General features: G+C 41.3%; 1 protein-coding gene and 2 non-coding genes across 3 annotated transcripts in view; 1 reads left to right on the top strand and 2 right to left on the bottom strand.

Annotated features, from left to right (window-relative positions):
- Positions 1-15,904, bottom strand: part of LOC105381568 (hemocytin) — a 50,089-nt gene that overhangs the window by 12,521 nt on the left and 21,664 nt on the right. Inside the window, exons 30-54 of the mRNA XM_048623765.1 lie at positions 15,751-15,879; positions 15,351-15,519; positions 15,160-15,211; positions 14,838-14,990; positions 14,366-14,587; positions 13,850-14,093; positions 13,362-13,421; positions 13,111-13,238; positions 11,389-11,523; positions 10,224-10,552; positions 9,756-9,880; positions 9,402-9,595; positions 9,084-9,269; positions 7,812-7,970; positions 7,102-7,390; positions 6,506-6,692; positions 6,208-6,313; positions 5,531-5,780; positions 4,990-5,184; positions 2,843-3,071; positions 2,225-2,373; positions 1,751-2,001; positions 1,265-1,482; positions 814-1,031; positions 354-539 (exon numbers count right to left, since the gene is read on the bottom strand). Of these exons, the coding sequence (XP_048479722.1) occupies positions 354-539; positions 814-1,031; positions 1,265-1,482; positions 1,751-2,001; positions 2,225-2,373; positions 2,843-3,071; positions 4,990-5,184; positions 5,531-5,780; positions 6,208-6,313; positions 6,506-6,692; positions 7,102-7,390; positions 7,812-7,970; positions 9,084-9,269; positions 9,402-9,595; positions 9,756-9,880; positions 10,224-10,552; positions 11,389-11,523; positions 13,111-13,238; positions 13,362-13,421; positions 13,850-14,093; positions 14,366-14,587; positions 14,838-14,990; positions 15,160-15,211; positions 15,351-15,519; positions 15,751-15,879 (4,563 nt within the window). The remainder of the gene's footprint in view (positions 1-353; positions 540-813; positions 1,032-1,264; positions 1,483-1,750; positions 2,002-2,224; positions 2,374-2,842; positions 3,072-4,989; positions 5,185-5,530; positions 5,781-6,207; positions 6,314-6,505; positions 6,693-7,101; positions 7,391-7,811; positions 7,971-9,083; positions 9,270-9,401; positions 9,596-9,755; positions 9,881-10,223; positions 10,553-11,388; positions 11,524-13,110; positions 13,239-13,361; positions 13,422-13,849; positions 14,094-14,365; positions 14,588-14,837; positions 14,991-15,159; positions 15,212-15,350; positions 15,520-15,750; positions 15,880-15,904) is intronic.
- Positions 6,824-6,930, bottom strand: LOC119693761. The gene has a single exon (XR_005254646.1). It is a non-coding gene; the product is annotated as a U6 spliceosomal RNA (small nuclear RNA).
- Positions 10,864-10,970, top strand: LOC119693763. Its single transcript, XR_005254648.2, has one exon. It is a non-coding gene; the product is annotated as a U6 spliceosomal RNA (small nuclear RNA).

Below are 15,904 nucleotides of genomic sequence, written 5' to 3'. Positions count from 1 at the left end.
AAAGATATTCCAGGCGGACTTAGGGGAATTAATGTAGGTACTTGTGTCTACCCAAACTTGTCATTCTGATCTTCAATTACGGTCCAATGGCAGTATACTTACAGTCTAAACACTGGTCGACAGCAACACAAGAGTCCTTCAGCCGCAGAGTGCCCTCGGGACAGTAGCAGCCGGGCACGCACTGCCTGGCGTCGGTCGGACAGCCGGCGTGCGGTTGCATCAAGTTAGTAAGAGGACTCCCAAGCTCTTTAATACCTGTTTCAACTCGGTATATACTCCACACACTGGTCGATAACCACACTAGAGTACCGCAGCATTGATACCTGTTTCGTCTAAAGCAAATCTATACTTACAGTCTAAACACTGATCAACAGCAACACAAGAGTCCTTCAGCCGCAGAGTGCCCTCGGGACAGTAGCAGCCGGGCACGCACTGCCTCGCGTCTGTCGGACAGCCGGCGTGCGGCTGCGGGGAGCAGGACGGCTCGCACACGCGCTGGTAGCACGAGTAGTGGACCAGCGGGGCGGGGCATTCCGCCGCTAGGAAGGGTAATGTATTTATTAAAATTGATGAATTAAAACTAAGAGCGCATCTAAAGTGAAATGTGAAGCCTCCCAGTTAACCTCCCATAATTATCAAAAATGCCACTGAAACGATCCTGAATAGGTACATAGCTAAACTCAGCAACTACTCTGGATCAAGTAACGAACACTCTATTTATCTACATCATAATTATACATATGTCCGAAGTCGATCAACATCGAACAGTTCAACTTTTTTTAGGCACCAGGTAAAATAAAATAAAAAACTTACGGCAGCGGTACAGCGTGCGCCAGTCAGCCAAGTCAACCTGCGTCATTTCCTTCCGACACTCAGCCACAAACTGCTCTAACAGTAGACACCGACACTCTTCCTGCGAGCGCTTGGTCCCGTTCACTACCAGCTCTGAACATGTGCAGATCTTCTCGAGGCACATGCTGCGCCATTTGTCCAGGTTTAATGCACTGCCGCACCGCGAGAGGGGCTCTTTGCTGGAATAGAGAATGATTGTTAAATAGGTAGGTCTTCTCCATATACTACTACGTCTACCTATCAAAAGGGTTCATAGCATTCGTGTTTGGTGAGTCTGGTCCACTGGTAACTTATAATGCTAAGTTAGGATCATAAAATAATTACGTAAGCAATCCATCTTAATCAGCATGTATACAGCTGCGACAATACCTACAATACCTATACAACTACAAACCAAAACAATCAAACTCACGTAACAACATCACACAAATTCCACGCCTCCTGTTGCTTCTCCTTGTCTATGACTTTAGTCTGGCAGGCGTTGGGCGACAACCCTGGCTTGGCCCAGGCGCGCCCGAAGGCGTCCACGCTGGTCGCGGGCCGCCCGCTCGGCAGGCGGCGGTCGTTTGAGGGCGAGCCGTCGAAGTAGCCGCAGAGACCGTCTACTGAGCCGGAAAGGGATTTTGATACCTGGGGAGAGGAACAGGGGTTATGTAATGTTGGTTATGGGCAGGGTGATATCTTATCAGTGATCCTAGGTAGTAAGTATGCAATAAACGTTGAAAAATGGGTATATGTGTCAAATCTGCGATAATAACCAACATCATATGTGTTACTACCCAGATAGTTTTGTTAATTCCTATCTACCTAGGTATACCAGGTGCATACCTACTAAATTAGGCTTTCTAAGTTTAGCACTAGCATGAATAAATATAAAAAATACTGAGACCAGACTCACCCCAACTTTAACATCCCCATCAGTATTGAAAGCAACCGTGAAGTTATACTTTCTGGATTTGACCACGACTCCGGTCCCCAGTCTGGCCAGGTCGAAACTGTTCTTCTGGAAGCAGATCATGCTGGTCTGCTCCACCGTGTACTCATAGTTGTCGTATTCTATCGTCATGTCTGGTTTAATGAGGATCAGCTGGTCGTCTTGGCGGATTAGGAGCTCGTTTAGGCAGCCGTCTACGCGACACTTCTTGCGCACTGTTGAGGAAATTTAATTATTGTATATTGCCTTTTAGCTCCTAAAGTGACCAAGATAAAGTGGCAGGGGGCGGACTATATCTGCCAAAGAACCGATAACCATTGTAAAGGACGAGAAGACCGAGGGCTTGTGACAGGTATCCGGTAAGGATGGGATGAAGAAGGCTTGACAGTCTACGTTTAACACTGTACGAATGGCTGATAATAATAATAAATGTCGTACCCAGTACAGTCCAGGCATCGAACCGGTTGTCTCTGGCCAGGATGTGGAAGCAAACGTCATACTTGTACTCGGAGCCGTCGAAAGTGTTGAAGGTACGTCCGGTGAGCTCGCAGTAGACCGGGCGGTCGGGAGGCGGCACGCAGACGTATCTGAGATAATATAATTTGACGGTCGAATGGCGTAGTGGTTAGTGGCCCTGACTGCTATGCCGAAGGTCCCGGGTTCGATTCCCGGCTGGGGCAGATATTTGTTTAAAGACAGATAGTTGTACTAGGGTCTTGGGTGTTGATATTTATATTTAGTATGTATCTATCTATGTATTTGTGTAGATATATCAGTTGTCCGATACCCATAACACAGGCTCTGCCTAGCTTGGGGTCGGATGGCCGTGTGTGAGATGTGTCCACATATTTATATATAGAGAGGTTAGTATTGATGGACGGCGAATGGTGACTTACGATACTATAAACTGCTATTTGCGCCCAACCTCTAGTTTGCATAGATATTTTGTCTGTGTTCTCCATATTATGTAATTTTAAAAAGTTTCATGGGAGAAAAATCTATCAAAAGATGTCCTACGGTTTATATCATATCATAAAACATTACAACAATACTTACTGCGGACACTTATGTCTGTCATGTGTGCTGGTATCAATTTGCAGCTTGTACTTCGGAGGACATTGCGGCGTGGAACAAACTTGCGGGGGGTGGTGCACTCCGGGTCTGTACGGGGGTAACTTCGGCACACACTTGAACTGTTGGCATGCTTCCACTTGAGACTTGGGATTCTGCACTTGAGGCTTGTCGAGAGTGAAGGCCTGTGTTGACTTCGGTGGTGAGGGTATGTCTGTGGAATATGATTTTATAAAAGAAACGAGTCTATAAGAGTATAGAGGCATACAGCATATTGACTGCGCTATAGGTAGGTATTTCCAATAAGTAGCAGAAATAATAGCTGAAGTTTGAGTATATAACTATATAGGTACCTAAATAAGACGAAGGTTGGCGATTGGTACCTAAAGTTAAATAGCCAAAATCATCGGTCGTTTATCATGGTTAAGCCTGGCAGTTTTCGTTAAGTTGATTACTTTTTAATAAAGTTTAATGTGACCGGATATATTTAACAGTTAAATACCCAGAACCAGTAAAACCATATAAGTACCGTACTTACATAATAGTAGAACAATTTAGTTCAAATGCATGTTTGCAGATCATAACAAGATAGTGTTTTAGATCAAACTGATAGAAATATATTTGTTCTGGTAGCTTTTCAATATTTCATTTTAAACGGCTAGCTACCTAACTTCACAAAATCGAACAGCCTTACACACTTTTTCAGTAGTAAATAGGAGATAAATATTTACTGTAAATTAATCAATAATTATGTGGTGTTTTATTCCCATAATCGTGTATTCTCTGATGGATCCCGCTGATTGTCTCAGCTCTAATGTTAGTGAACGTAAGCTAATCCATTATAAGTAACTATACCTAATTTTATTCTTACACAAAATGCAAATCAGAATATTTAGTTACTAATATGAATAGTAATAATGATAAGATACCTATGATTTACAGGATTTTCGTCAAGAGAGAGCCAGACTGATCTATTTCAACCCAAAGTTAATATACAACGTGTCAGTATTCACCAGCCGGCCGAACCGCTCTTCTACCTACCTGACTAGTGGCTACATTACTTCGTTGGTGCCAGCTGGTAACAATATTACAGTGAGTACATCTTCATTAATTATCGAGAAAATATCGGATGACGCTAAGACGTACATTGATTGAACCCAACGAAATGAATACGTTAAGAAAACGCCCTATTTTAGACTTCATGGTGACTTCAGGGAAGGTAGAGGGAGAAAAGCTTGGAAGGTACTCAGCCGGGCCACGCCGAGCTCACCTTACTGGCTCTGGGATTTGCGTAGAGTCACCGTAGAGTATTGTCGTTTCATGTCATTCTATCACTTTTATAGGTACGTTTTTCATTTCGAAACATGAAGAATGATCAATACCACGAAGTACAAATGGGGGTTTGCGCGGCACTAAAAATCAGAAGTATAGCCGAGTGGATGACATCTTTTACAGACGCCCCGATCGAACGATGTCCTATTCCAGCGGTAGGTATCTTTATTTATTAACTTTAGCCATTCTATTCTATCCTGTATGTGGCTTTCTCGAGTGGATCCTTTGTTGATATTCCCTAATATTTAGCCATTCTAAGGAATAAGAAAAATAGCAATAAGTACTTTAAACTTTCAGGGCTCCTACAAATTCTACAACATAGAAATACCGCCGAAGAACTTCCCGATGCCGACCCTGACCGTCGCGGACTACGAGGGCAAGCTGGAGGCGTTCCTAAGGAAGACCAAGGAAGCCGTCGCCAGCGCCTCCATGGTACTGAGATATGTCTCCAAGAAGAAGAAGAAAACTTGAGCTGGATTTTGATAGAGTTAAACGCAATGTAGTTATGTTATCTTTTTACGCCCATGAGTTTTCTTTGTAGCTGTAACGGATAAAGTTTTCAAGGTTTTCTATCGAGTATTTAAAGCGGAAGGTAGGTAGGGTGTTCCCTCCTACTATAGGGTCAGCGGTAAGGTATATGAATCATTTTAGACGCACCGCTCTCTGCACGAGAGTCAAGATGGCGTCGCGGCAGCGGCGACAAATAAGTGCGCCTTCCGTATATTTCCTATATGCGAGTGCAACGCCGCCTCGACACACGCTTCACAATAGATAATTCACGCAAATAAACAAAAACTTACTTGAATATCCTCCCTTCGAGAAGCCTCCTTTAGAGTACCCTCGCTTGGTGGCGCCCGGGGCTTGTCCCTTGAAGAACCTGGCGTAGGTGCGGCGCGCGCGCGGCGGCGGTAGTTCCGAGGAGTAGCTGTACTGGTGGTGGGCGGAGAGGAGTTGCACCGTGTAGCCGGGAGGGCATTGTACTGGTGGGCAGGGCACTGGGGGAGAAATTTCATTTTAATAAATTTACTTACATACTGGTAAGTACTATAAGGGCTCTGGGCTATGCATTATGCACAGTCAGCAAGTAGATAAAATCAATTAAAAAATGCTAAGTACCTACTATAGTTTACAGAGTTTAAAAAAATACAATCACATAGGTAGTTATGAAAATTGAAATTGTTAATGCTAAAAATGGTTAAGTCGGATTTTTACGCTATTACGTACGGTATGAGAGGTATATTGAAGAACATAACATTAAAAATTAAAATTGTTAATGTTCAGTCAGATTTACACGCTATTACGTAGCAGAGGTACATTACAAATATATATTTTAAAACTCACATTTTGGCGCAACAGTCGTAGGCACAGCCTCAACCGTCGGCCTCACAGTAGTAACCACCACCGGCTCCACAGTAGTCGTAATGGTTGTCGGCACAGAGCAGTTCCTCTCATCATCAGGGCAGTCCTGCAGCCCGTCGCACCACTTGTCCAGCGGCAGGCAGAGTTTACTCGTAGGACAGATCTTTGTGTCGACGGGGCAGGGCTTGCACGTGCATTCGCAAGTTGTTTGTGATAGGTTCGGTACTAGGTTCTGGAATGGAAACAAAACAATTTTACTTGGCATAATACTACTTACCTACTTGGTATTATAGTTAAACCTCTAGCAAGACGGATTCTCGAATAATGACAACAATCGTGGACGCTTTTTAACCATTGGACTTAGAACATGCCTGAATGAGGAAGACCGAGGACAGAGTACCGTAGCCATCCTTGAGAGCGGCCTAAGTTCAGCAGCTAACGGTCATTGGCCGATGATGATAACCTTGATAATTATGTGTGTGTAGGTATATTTATGTATAGTATCATAGTGACTACCTATGCTCGCGTCCAGTGGCGAGCTTTGGGATAGGCCTACGTACAGCAGTGAACTATATACATATAGTGTGCTACTACTATATGTAGTGAGCTATAGGATGAAGATGATGATGATGTTACTATAGTAATTATAGTAAACTCACGGGCGCACAGTCGCACTGCTTGACGGGCTTGCAGTCGGTGACGCCGCCCAGCTTGCACACACACTCGTCGCACTTGTCACCACGGAACGACGAGCCCACTGCATAACTGACATAGGGAAACATTTCGTTATAATAGGAGTTAGAAAGAAAGAAATAATGTATTCGTAAAATAAAAAGTCAAATAAACTATTTATCGTTCGGAAGGGGCCTTTTGATTTTACGGAGAGGAATGGGGGCAAGAAACTTAGGGGCAAATAATGGGAGCGATTCCATACTGGATACTGCAAAGGGTACTCACGACATGTAACCAACGAAGCATGGACACTGGTCTCTGGACACACAGTTCTCTCCATCGTAGTACTGCGTGGGGGCATCACAGGAACATTCCAGATCGTCTGGACGGACGAAGCCGGGGCATATCAGACAGTCGCTGTCTGTTTCTGTCGTTGGCGGAGATTCGGTAGTTGTGGTCGGCGGTAGAGTAGCTAAAAGTTAACTTTATCTTTAATTATCGCGGTAGAAATCAATTTATAACGAAATATGAAATCATTACCTACGCTATAGAAAACATTCTAACAAAACTATTGTTCCTGTGAATCTGAAATTAAAGTATCCAAAAAATGTGGAACGCTTCACGATTTTGCGTGTCATCCTTGCGCAGGGGCCATGCTAATCTTCTCTGTATCGTTCCAATTTTAGTATATGTACTGCCGAAGCAAGTACATCAGTGCCACAATAACTTTTGTATATATACTCAGGGTGCTGAGAAACTTTGATACCGCGATGTAGGATCCTCATAGAATCCCATACTTCAACATACAATATGGCTGACATTCGACGCCAGCGCCATCTAGCGGATTTTTTGGTAGACATGTACGAGCAAGTGCAACTTACGGTACGGCTCAAAGCATCCAACAGGCTCGATACGCATTTCAATGTTATCCTTCCATTTCATGGGCAGCACCTTTAGATATCTAGCATGTATCGGTGGTCTGAACTCATTTACCACCACGGTGTCCTTATCAAAGTTAGCCGGGAAGGGTCTCGTGGACCCTGTGTCGTCTATAACCGGGTTGAAACGGGTTAAGTCTGACGTGTACATTATGTTGTAGGAGGTGACCCAGCCGTATTCACCGCCTTTTGTTTTGATGCCCGTTATGTTGCGGGGTTCCGTGAAGTCAAACTGAAATATTAATAAAAATATATGAACTACTTATCGAATACCGAAGTAATATCTATTAGATTCTCATACGATTCAGTGATGAAACGAATTTTATCAATAAAAAAACTATTTCCTAAATCGAACAATAAATTAAACAAGACATTAAATTATGCAAAATGAGTAACTAGTAGTCGCCATCTTTAATTTATGATTTGGTGACGTCATCAAATGGCACTATGTCAAATAGGTACAATTTAATATCTTTGTAGGTTTACCAAAGGTTATCCTAGTAAAAAACTGTTATAAAGCTTTTTATCATAAAGCCGGTTTCCTAAAGTGTGTGCCAAGAGAGAGTGTGAAAGAGATGTTACCCAAGTAATGCGATGTAAGGTATCAAGCAGACAATCTAAGATCTGTTATTTAATAAAGCAGTATTCCTTACCATCAGCCACTCGCCAGGTGTACTGTAGAGAGGCCTCCATCCCCTCTCACTCGTCAGGTCCAAGTATTTCCTGGCGTCGTTATTGGAGCTCACTTCTATATTATCTACGGGTAGACCCGCTGATAGGCCTAGCAAGTCCGTGCATTGGATTGGGGCGGGCTGAGTAATAATGGAGAAGGTATGTATTAGTTTAGGGTTTCATTTCACGATCTACCTTTTTTGGCCTAAGATTTATTTGCCTAATCTTATATTGCATAGTAACGTTTGATCAAAGTCTCGTTTCGCCGAAAATCGTATGGCATAAATCTCTTTTAGTAAAAAGTTATTTCGCATAATTTTGTTTAGCCTAATAATGGTATGGCCAAATCTTGAATAGCCTAATAATGCTATGGTATAGGTTATACAAAGTAATAATATTCGTTTGGCTTTAACATTGATGGAGCGTCTGTCTACATAGCGCAAACTGGTGCCTTGTATTGAGGCCGCTATGTGGGAAACGCTCCGCTCCGCTTCGCTGCGCTCCGCTTTGCTTTTGACGATAATGTGCACCTAACACGCTCCTCCTCGCTTTGCTCGTCGTCGCACCTATCTTTAGGTTTAGATCCCATGGGGTTTAATGGCGTTTGTAATCATTATAATGGTTATTCACTTTCGATATTTTGATCATTCAATATCGTGATTTTCGGGATGTAGGAGAAAAATACCACAATTTGTACATTTACAACAAACTAAATATAGTATTTATTAAGATAATATTAGGAGAAAAAAGATTATACCAATACGAACAATTTGAGCAAGCGAGACTTAGGTGTTTCAAGTTTGTGCCAAAAGAGTTTTAGACAAAACGAGTCTTATGCTACATAAGTCTTGACGAAGTGATGATTCTACCAAAAAAGTTTAGACCTTACGAGTTATGCGAAACGAGTTTAGGGCAATAAAGATTCGGCGAGATGAGGGGAACCCGGAAAACAGATCTATTGTACTAAACGTACAAATACCAACACAAAAGAAATTGTGTTACACAACGGTTGGGGTTGGTGTGTTTCTTATAATATTTTGCTTATCATAATATTCTTAATGAAAAATAGACTAGTAGATAATGAAGGTATATTTTAGAATGTGAAATGTGCAGATATGATTATGCCTGAAGTCACATCACTCATTTACAAAGAGGAAACGTCGAGGGAGACCTAAGTATGTACAAAACTGGCATTACGTTTGATGCATTGGTATTATTATGTATTAAGTACATATTTATGTTTAGGTACTTACAGTGGTGACTGTAGTAACAACTGGCGTATCAGTGGTATCTGGATGCTCCTCGCAGCCAATCAGCTCCCATCTCACCGCGATCTCTTCGTGCCACGTGAGAGGGTGGATGCGCACGAACTTGGCCTCTATTGGTGGGTTGAACATCTGCTTGATCGGGTTGTTGTGGTCTGTCGGACCGCGGAACACCTGTGCGGTTAAGTAAGGGAAGAGTTTAAATCTGGTCATGGAAGTTTATGAAACAAAAGGGTAAAGTTGAATGTGCAAAATAACTCGTTTTTTGTTAAATATGTAAAATAACCCAAACACATCAAATTATACCTTATTCTCTCCATCCGGTCCTTTGACAGTCGAGAATGTATGCCCATCGTCTCCGTACATGACCTCATAGCTCGTGACATACTGATCGAAGAGCGGGCTGCCTTGCATCAGTACTCCATATAGCGGTTCGGGTTGAGGCAGTTCCACTTGGATGAACTGGTTCAGATCTTGGCTGCTTGGGTTCCAACTGCCCGCTGAGGGAGTTATTGGGTATTTTTAAAATTTGTGATTAATATGGGATCATTAATTAGGGAGTATGATAAAACAAACAGTCTTTCTATCAAGATTTCTCAAAAAATATCTTACCTATATATTTTTTGTTTATGATGTTATTTTTTGCATTGTACCAAATACCTGTAATATCCAGAGGGTGTCCATTCAATACAGCAAACTGTGGTTCAAACAGCGCATTAGCGACCGAACTCGCAGTGAATGATGAGTCCGGCAGCGGCTCCCCGTCCCAAAGCAGGTTTTTATACCTGTAATAGGATAAAAAATGTAAAAAATTATACCACTAACCATTAAATGTAGGGTTGTAAAAATAGTAGGTACAATACACGTCAACCAGCAGTGAGTCACCCTTTTTTGGTTTATTATAGCTACCACTTTAGCAATATTCTGTATAATATACAGAAATAAGTAGGTACTTACACAACAATAGAAATCCCAACCCTTTTTATACCAAGCTATTATGTGTATGATCCAAGGGAAATTAAATAAGGCGGAAAAAAATATGTGCATTCAATAAAAATAGACCGTATCTTTTGAGATTATTCCCCCTTTACATATTTTTTTTATACGAAGATTATAATAAAAACTCACCTGTCTTCGGTACAAATAGGTGGTGGACTGGCCGTACTCTTCACTATTATGACAGTAGTAGGGGCTACAGTAGTTGTTGAAGGCACTTCCGTCGTAGACTTTACTGTAGTGGACGTAACTTCGACAGTTGTAGACTTGACTTCTTCAGTAGTAGTGGGGATTTCCGTGGTACTAGCGGTTGTGAGGATCATGTGGGTGGTGAATATGTACGGTTCATGGGTAGATCCGGACATGGGAACGAATATTTTGACGCATTCACTGCTGTCGCAATGTAGGACGTTGTCGAGGCACTGGCACTTAATGCAGCCGTCTGTTGATGTGGCGCCAGGCTGGAAATAAAACAGTACGTTTTATATAGTACTTACGTAAGTTCCAGGATAAAGTTTCATATTATTTGTGGGACTTTTAGTTGTTGCATCTGGTTGGCTTGAGTGGAACCTTTGTGCATCAGGAATAAGCAACTGGCAACTGGAATAATTTGTACTAAAGTATAGTTCTCTAAATTATCACTAGAGGGCGCGCGCGTCGAATTTCCGCCATATTGCATGAACAAGTATGAGATTGTATGGGGATCCTACATCGCGGTAGCAAAGTTTTTCAGCACCCCGAGTATATATACAAAAGTTATTGTGGCACTGATGTACTTGCTTCGGCAGTACATATACTAAAATTGGAACGATACAGAGAAGATTAGCATGGCCCCTGCGCAAGGATGACACGCAAAATCGTGAAGCGTTCCACATTTTTTGAACACTTCAGTTTATTTTATTTTTATAGTTTGATACTTATAGTTGGTTACAATTAACAGTAAAATTATGATATTAAAGGGCTATCATAAGCAATTAGGCATGTAAAATATTGTGGTCAACAACTTATGTGCTAAATAAAAACTTATTTCATCTTAAAATCACCATGTGCACCATTCTTATAAGAGTCAACAGTATGGCCTGTAAAATATATAAATTCATTATTGTTAGAGTACTTATTGGTTACGCTTATATACGATATTTATGTAGAGGTAGTACGGTAGTAAGTAACACAACCCATTTGTACACCAAGTCACCTTCATTCATGCAATGCGACATTGAAATCGTTTATTTTTAGATTGGTGTTAAAACTATTGTGCAGTATAATTTTATATCGGATCGGGTGGCGTTATATTTACCTTCATAACTCTTCCTTCGTTGGACAAACACGTGCAGTCTTTCATTGGCACACAAGTCTTCTCATCTCTCCACAGCGAGCCGAAGTCACACTTGATGTTAGCCACGGCTTCGTCCACGCAACCTTCGATGCATTTCTGTAACAATATGTTAAACCAGATAGACTAGAGCCCTCAAATACAATACCATATTGTAAATTTACAACAACGTTAAAATTGACTTTGAAACAAACGAGTTTCAACTCTTTAAGTCACTTCAAAAGTTTAAATTCGTATATCACAACGTCAATTTTAAACCTATTTACAAACTAAAGAGTCAAAAAGCTTTATGACTAGGTATGCAATTTTATTGGTATGTTTAATACAGCTAGATATACTTAGGGCGGATTCGACCAACGTCGTGTAACTTTTTACTCACGAGTAAACTACCAGTTACTCGCGAGTAAGCAGATTTTGCATTCTACCAAACCTGAAACCAAGATAAGTAGCTTATCCCAAGAATAAAATGTTATACCGCCATAATGGACAACATTTCATTTTCTTTACCCTATATTTTTATTAGTTATTCGGAAAGTTTATAGAAAATTAGTGGACCCGTATTTTTTAATTTTGTATATACATAAATTTTTGCATGTTATTTTTAACTTTAAAGTTAATTATTTTAAAACCGGAAGTGACGTCACATATTAGGCTCAATTTTTATTTTTATCTATTGCCTGAGTCTCGAAAAAAAACATAAATGACACTGACAAGTGACATTTAAACTTTGTTTACATGCCAACCAACAAATGGGTCATTTTCAAATGACCTTGATATTTCTGCTGATGGAAAGTAGGTACTTATCATGTAAAAAAATAAGCAGAAGCATTTTTTCAGCTGTGTAGGCGGTGGCATGCTCTGGGACATATTATATAGAGGTCATCTCTTAATAATAAATTAAAAAAATTGTCAGAAAGTGTCAGTACAGAATTAATGAAAATGACCCAAATAAACAAAAACGTCACGATAAAACGTCAACGTCAATCAAAAATGAAAGTGACAGTTACTTTGTTTTTAAATCTATAGGCTTTGATCATCAAAATGCATCGCACCTGATGCATGACGTCATCAGCACTTTTTTACTATTTTATGATTTTCTCGAAAATGATACATCCAAAAAATACAAAAACATTTTTTTTGTGGCCTTTAGAGCTAAATCTCGAAATGGTTTTCGATTTATAGCAGCTTTAGTTTTTTGAAATGTTGTCCATTGACCGTGTAACAAGCTTATCCGAGAGTAATTTTGTAATGGCGGCGGCACATCAGCTGATTAGAAAACCGTCATAATGACATATAAACACATCTGTCAAAACATAAACAAAAGTACGTTAAAAGGCAAATTCTCAGAATAACAACAGCGAATAAAATATTAAAACATAAACAATTTTATACTATTATAATCCATTCAAACCAAGTTGGCATGTCATTTCTATTGCATGCTTTGAAACGCAGCTATTTTTATTTTAGTTGCATTACAGTTTCGTTCCTCGTTCATTCAATTAATCATGGTATAACTTGGTAGAATGCAAATGTACTTATCCCAGATATTTACTCGCGTATAAATTTTATTCCGGTATAGTTATTCTCGTGTAACGTGATGTTTGGACGAATTCACCCTTAGTCGCGTTTAGCGCAGCAGCACTATAAAACTTCGTATTCCATAAATGTTAAATCATTTACACTGACCTGCCCCGGCAGACATTTCCCTTGATCAGCGAGGGTCTTCTTGAAGTGGTCGCACAGTTTGTCGCACGGGAAGGCGCACTCCTTGTACACCTGTCCCGACGGGCACAGGCGGGGCGTTGTGGACGGCACTGGGTTAATAGTAAATTACGTAAAAAAATAGTTTAAATTGACGTTATTATTGGTAGTGTAGGAATCGTTATCTGATGAAGGGTAAGATTTTTGATAGCACTAAACCTTGGTATTGTACTAACCTGTACCGCTAGCCCACGTGACAGTTGTAGGAGTTACTGTAGTCTTGAATTCACGGGACACTGAAATATAAAATGAAAATCAATATACTAGCCTACAACTTTCTGTAACAAAGGGATCTACCGTGGTCATTTCGCCCTCCTGGTAAAGCTTAACCTTGCTTTATTTTACATAGTAACATATTTTACCCTTGTTATAATTCCGGCACTCCAGTCTCACAGCCTCAACCGCCGCGGGCCGCAGTCGCATACCATCGCCTCGGGGTTGGGGTTTGGTATACGGTATACCTACACTTATATACAATTTGGTGCATCTCGAGAAATATAAAGATAGATTTCCTCTTACGCTGATGTCTATTGGGACCGTGGAAGTAAGGCACGGAAAATCTACATCAAACGTTAGCATTTCTCTTCAGTGTTCTTACAGCATAGATCTATATTCGAACGTCAGCGAAGTAAATAAAGCCCAAAGAAACAAGTTTTCTTCTCACCCTTGCTATAATTCCTACACTCCGGCCTCAAAGCCTCCACGGCCGCGGGCCAGTCGCAGACCATCGCCTCGGGGTTATACAACAGCCCCTCCCCGCAAGTCTTGAGCACCGCGTGGGGTTTCTCAGGGGACATGGGGTTCGGTATACACTCGTAGAACTTCGTGCAGTCGGTCGGGTGAGCGTGGTTGGGATGAGTTGAGTTTAGGCATTGGAATGGCTCTGGAAAATGAGGTTTTATTTTCAGGTAATGAAATTTGTTGTTCATTTTTTCAGTGGCAGGTTAATTATGTTACAAATGCGAATATGAGCTGTATTATTCTCCTATTTCGTCTCGATAGGTGTTGTATGTATATAAGTAATACCTATGTAAGATTGAAGTCTGAACCCCCCTGGTTTTGTGGGTCATTTTGTTAACTGTTTGTATGATTTATTATTTTTGATAATTAGGTATATTGAAACTGAACTGAAGTATTTATCAGCTTTAGTCACAATTATAAGCATCCTAAGTTCCTGCATAACTATAACAGTCTCACCTTCCTCACACTCGCAATACACTCGTATCTCGAAGTCGGGGCACGTGACATTGGCATTAGCGTCCATCATCTCTTTACAAATGAGTCCCTTCTCCAAACTGCACTCGACGTTGAGGCCGGTGTCTTTAGGCGTCCTGTGGTCTTTGACGGTGCGACACTCGATCTTCTTCATCGATTCTGGCTTACACATTGGGGATCCGATTTGCTGAAAAACACATTTTGGTAAGAACAACTTCTAAAAGAACTGCAATACCAAAGGATGCTGGTGGGAGATTTACCAAGTTCAAGAAGTGAAAAGTAAACGGGAATAAAATTGTTATAGCGCGGAAGAGGCGCCATCTACTGACACAAACGCTGTACTACTATAACGCCGAAGTTAGTTTCTGCTTCGGGTGGGTTCTGCTTCGGTAGTTGTTCAAACTCGCCATAAAATCAAAGACAAGTATGTTACTTACGAAGTCCTTAAGCTTGGGTAGCGGCTCGACATCCATAGACCCCGTGGAGGTGGACTCAGCGACTGCCTGGTTGACCCAGGGCGTCCACCCCGTCACGCACTTCAGAGGCTCGTCGTGGGGCTTCGGGCTTGATTCAGTTGGCGGTATGGTCGGCTTGAATAGAAATTAGAGAGTCTATGGAGTGGAACGATGAGTGATTATATTTTAAATCTAGCTAAAAACCGTTCATCCGGTTTTGTATGTGACAAGTGCGTTAAAAATATTTTCAGTTAAGTTTATCTAAATAAGTAGTTAATATTGCTGAAATGGAAGGAAAACTTACTGCATCAGTCGGGCATGGTTGTCCAGTGCACACCTTTTCACCCTTTGAACATCTGGAAAGAAATGGAATTGGTATCAAAATACATTTCAGTTGTTCTGAGATAAATATCGTCTCCTGACTATTGACTAAGGACTTGAGCATGTGTTCGAGAGCACAGAGGATGATTCGCAATTTTCAGTCGAATATCGTACCTGCAAGTATGACAAGCGTCCTCTTCAATGAGCTCTCCTTCCAGAAGCTTCCGTCCGTCTTGCAGCGTCATGCAGGCGGGGCGGCACTGCTGCCGCGGCACGCACTGAATCAAGCTGCTGTTAGAGAACACTTGACCGGGCGGACAGGTCGAGTTCTTTAGTTTGCAGCCTGTTGTGGAAAAAACATGTTAGTAGGTAATCAAAGGTATATCCGAGCCGAGCCATGAAGAAAGTGATAAAGGAAACCTCATGTATGATGTAGCTAAAGCTGATGTATCAATAGTTATGTCCTTTGGTTGTTGACCAATGCAACATTTCAACAACATGCATTTGTTTCAGGACGTCCAGTCAAGTTTATTACAAACTTGGTGTAGGTACCTACTTATGTTTATTTCATTACCTTCAACGCAAGTATCCTTTTCGCAGACAACCTTAACTTCTTCGTAATAAAGCGTATTATCACACGTCTCTGGCGGGCACGGAGAGATACATGCGTCGTAGTTGGAGCACTCCTCGTCACATTGCATCGCTGTGGAATAAGAATCATGATTATG

Source organism: Plutella xylostella, chromosome 10 (assembly GCF_932276165.1).
Source record: "Plutella xylostella chromosome 10, ilPluXylo3.1, whole genome shotgun sequence".
In the NCBI taxonomy this organism is placed as follows: Eukaryota; Metazoa; Arthropoda; class Insecta; order Lepidoptera; family Plutellidae; genus Plutella; species Plutella xylostella.
The sequence above is the reverse complement of the archived record's forward strand: the minus strand, read 5'-3'. Positions and strand labels throughout refer to the sequence as shown.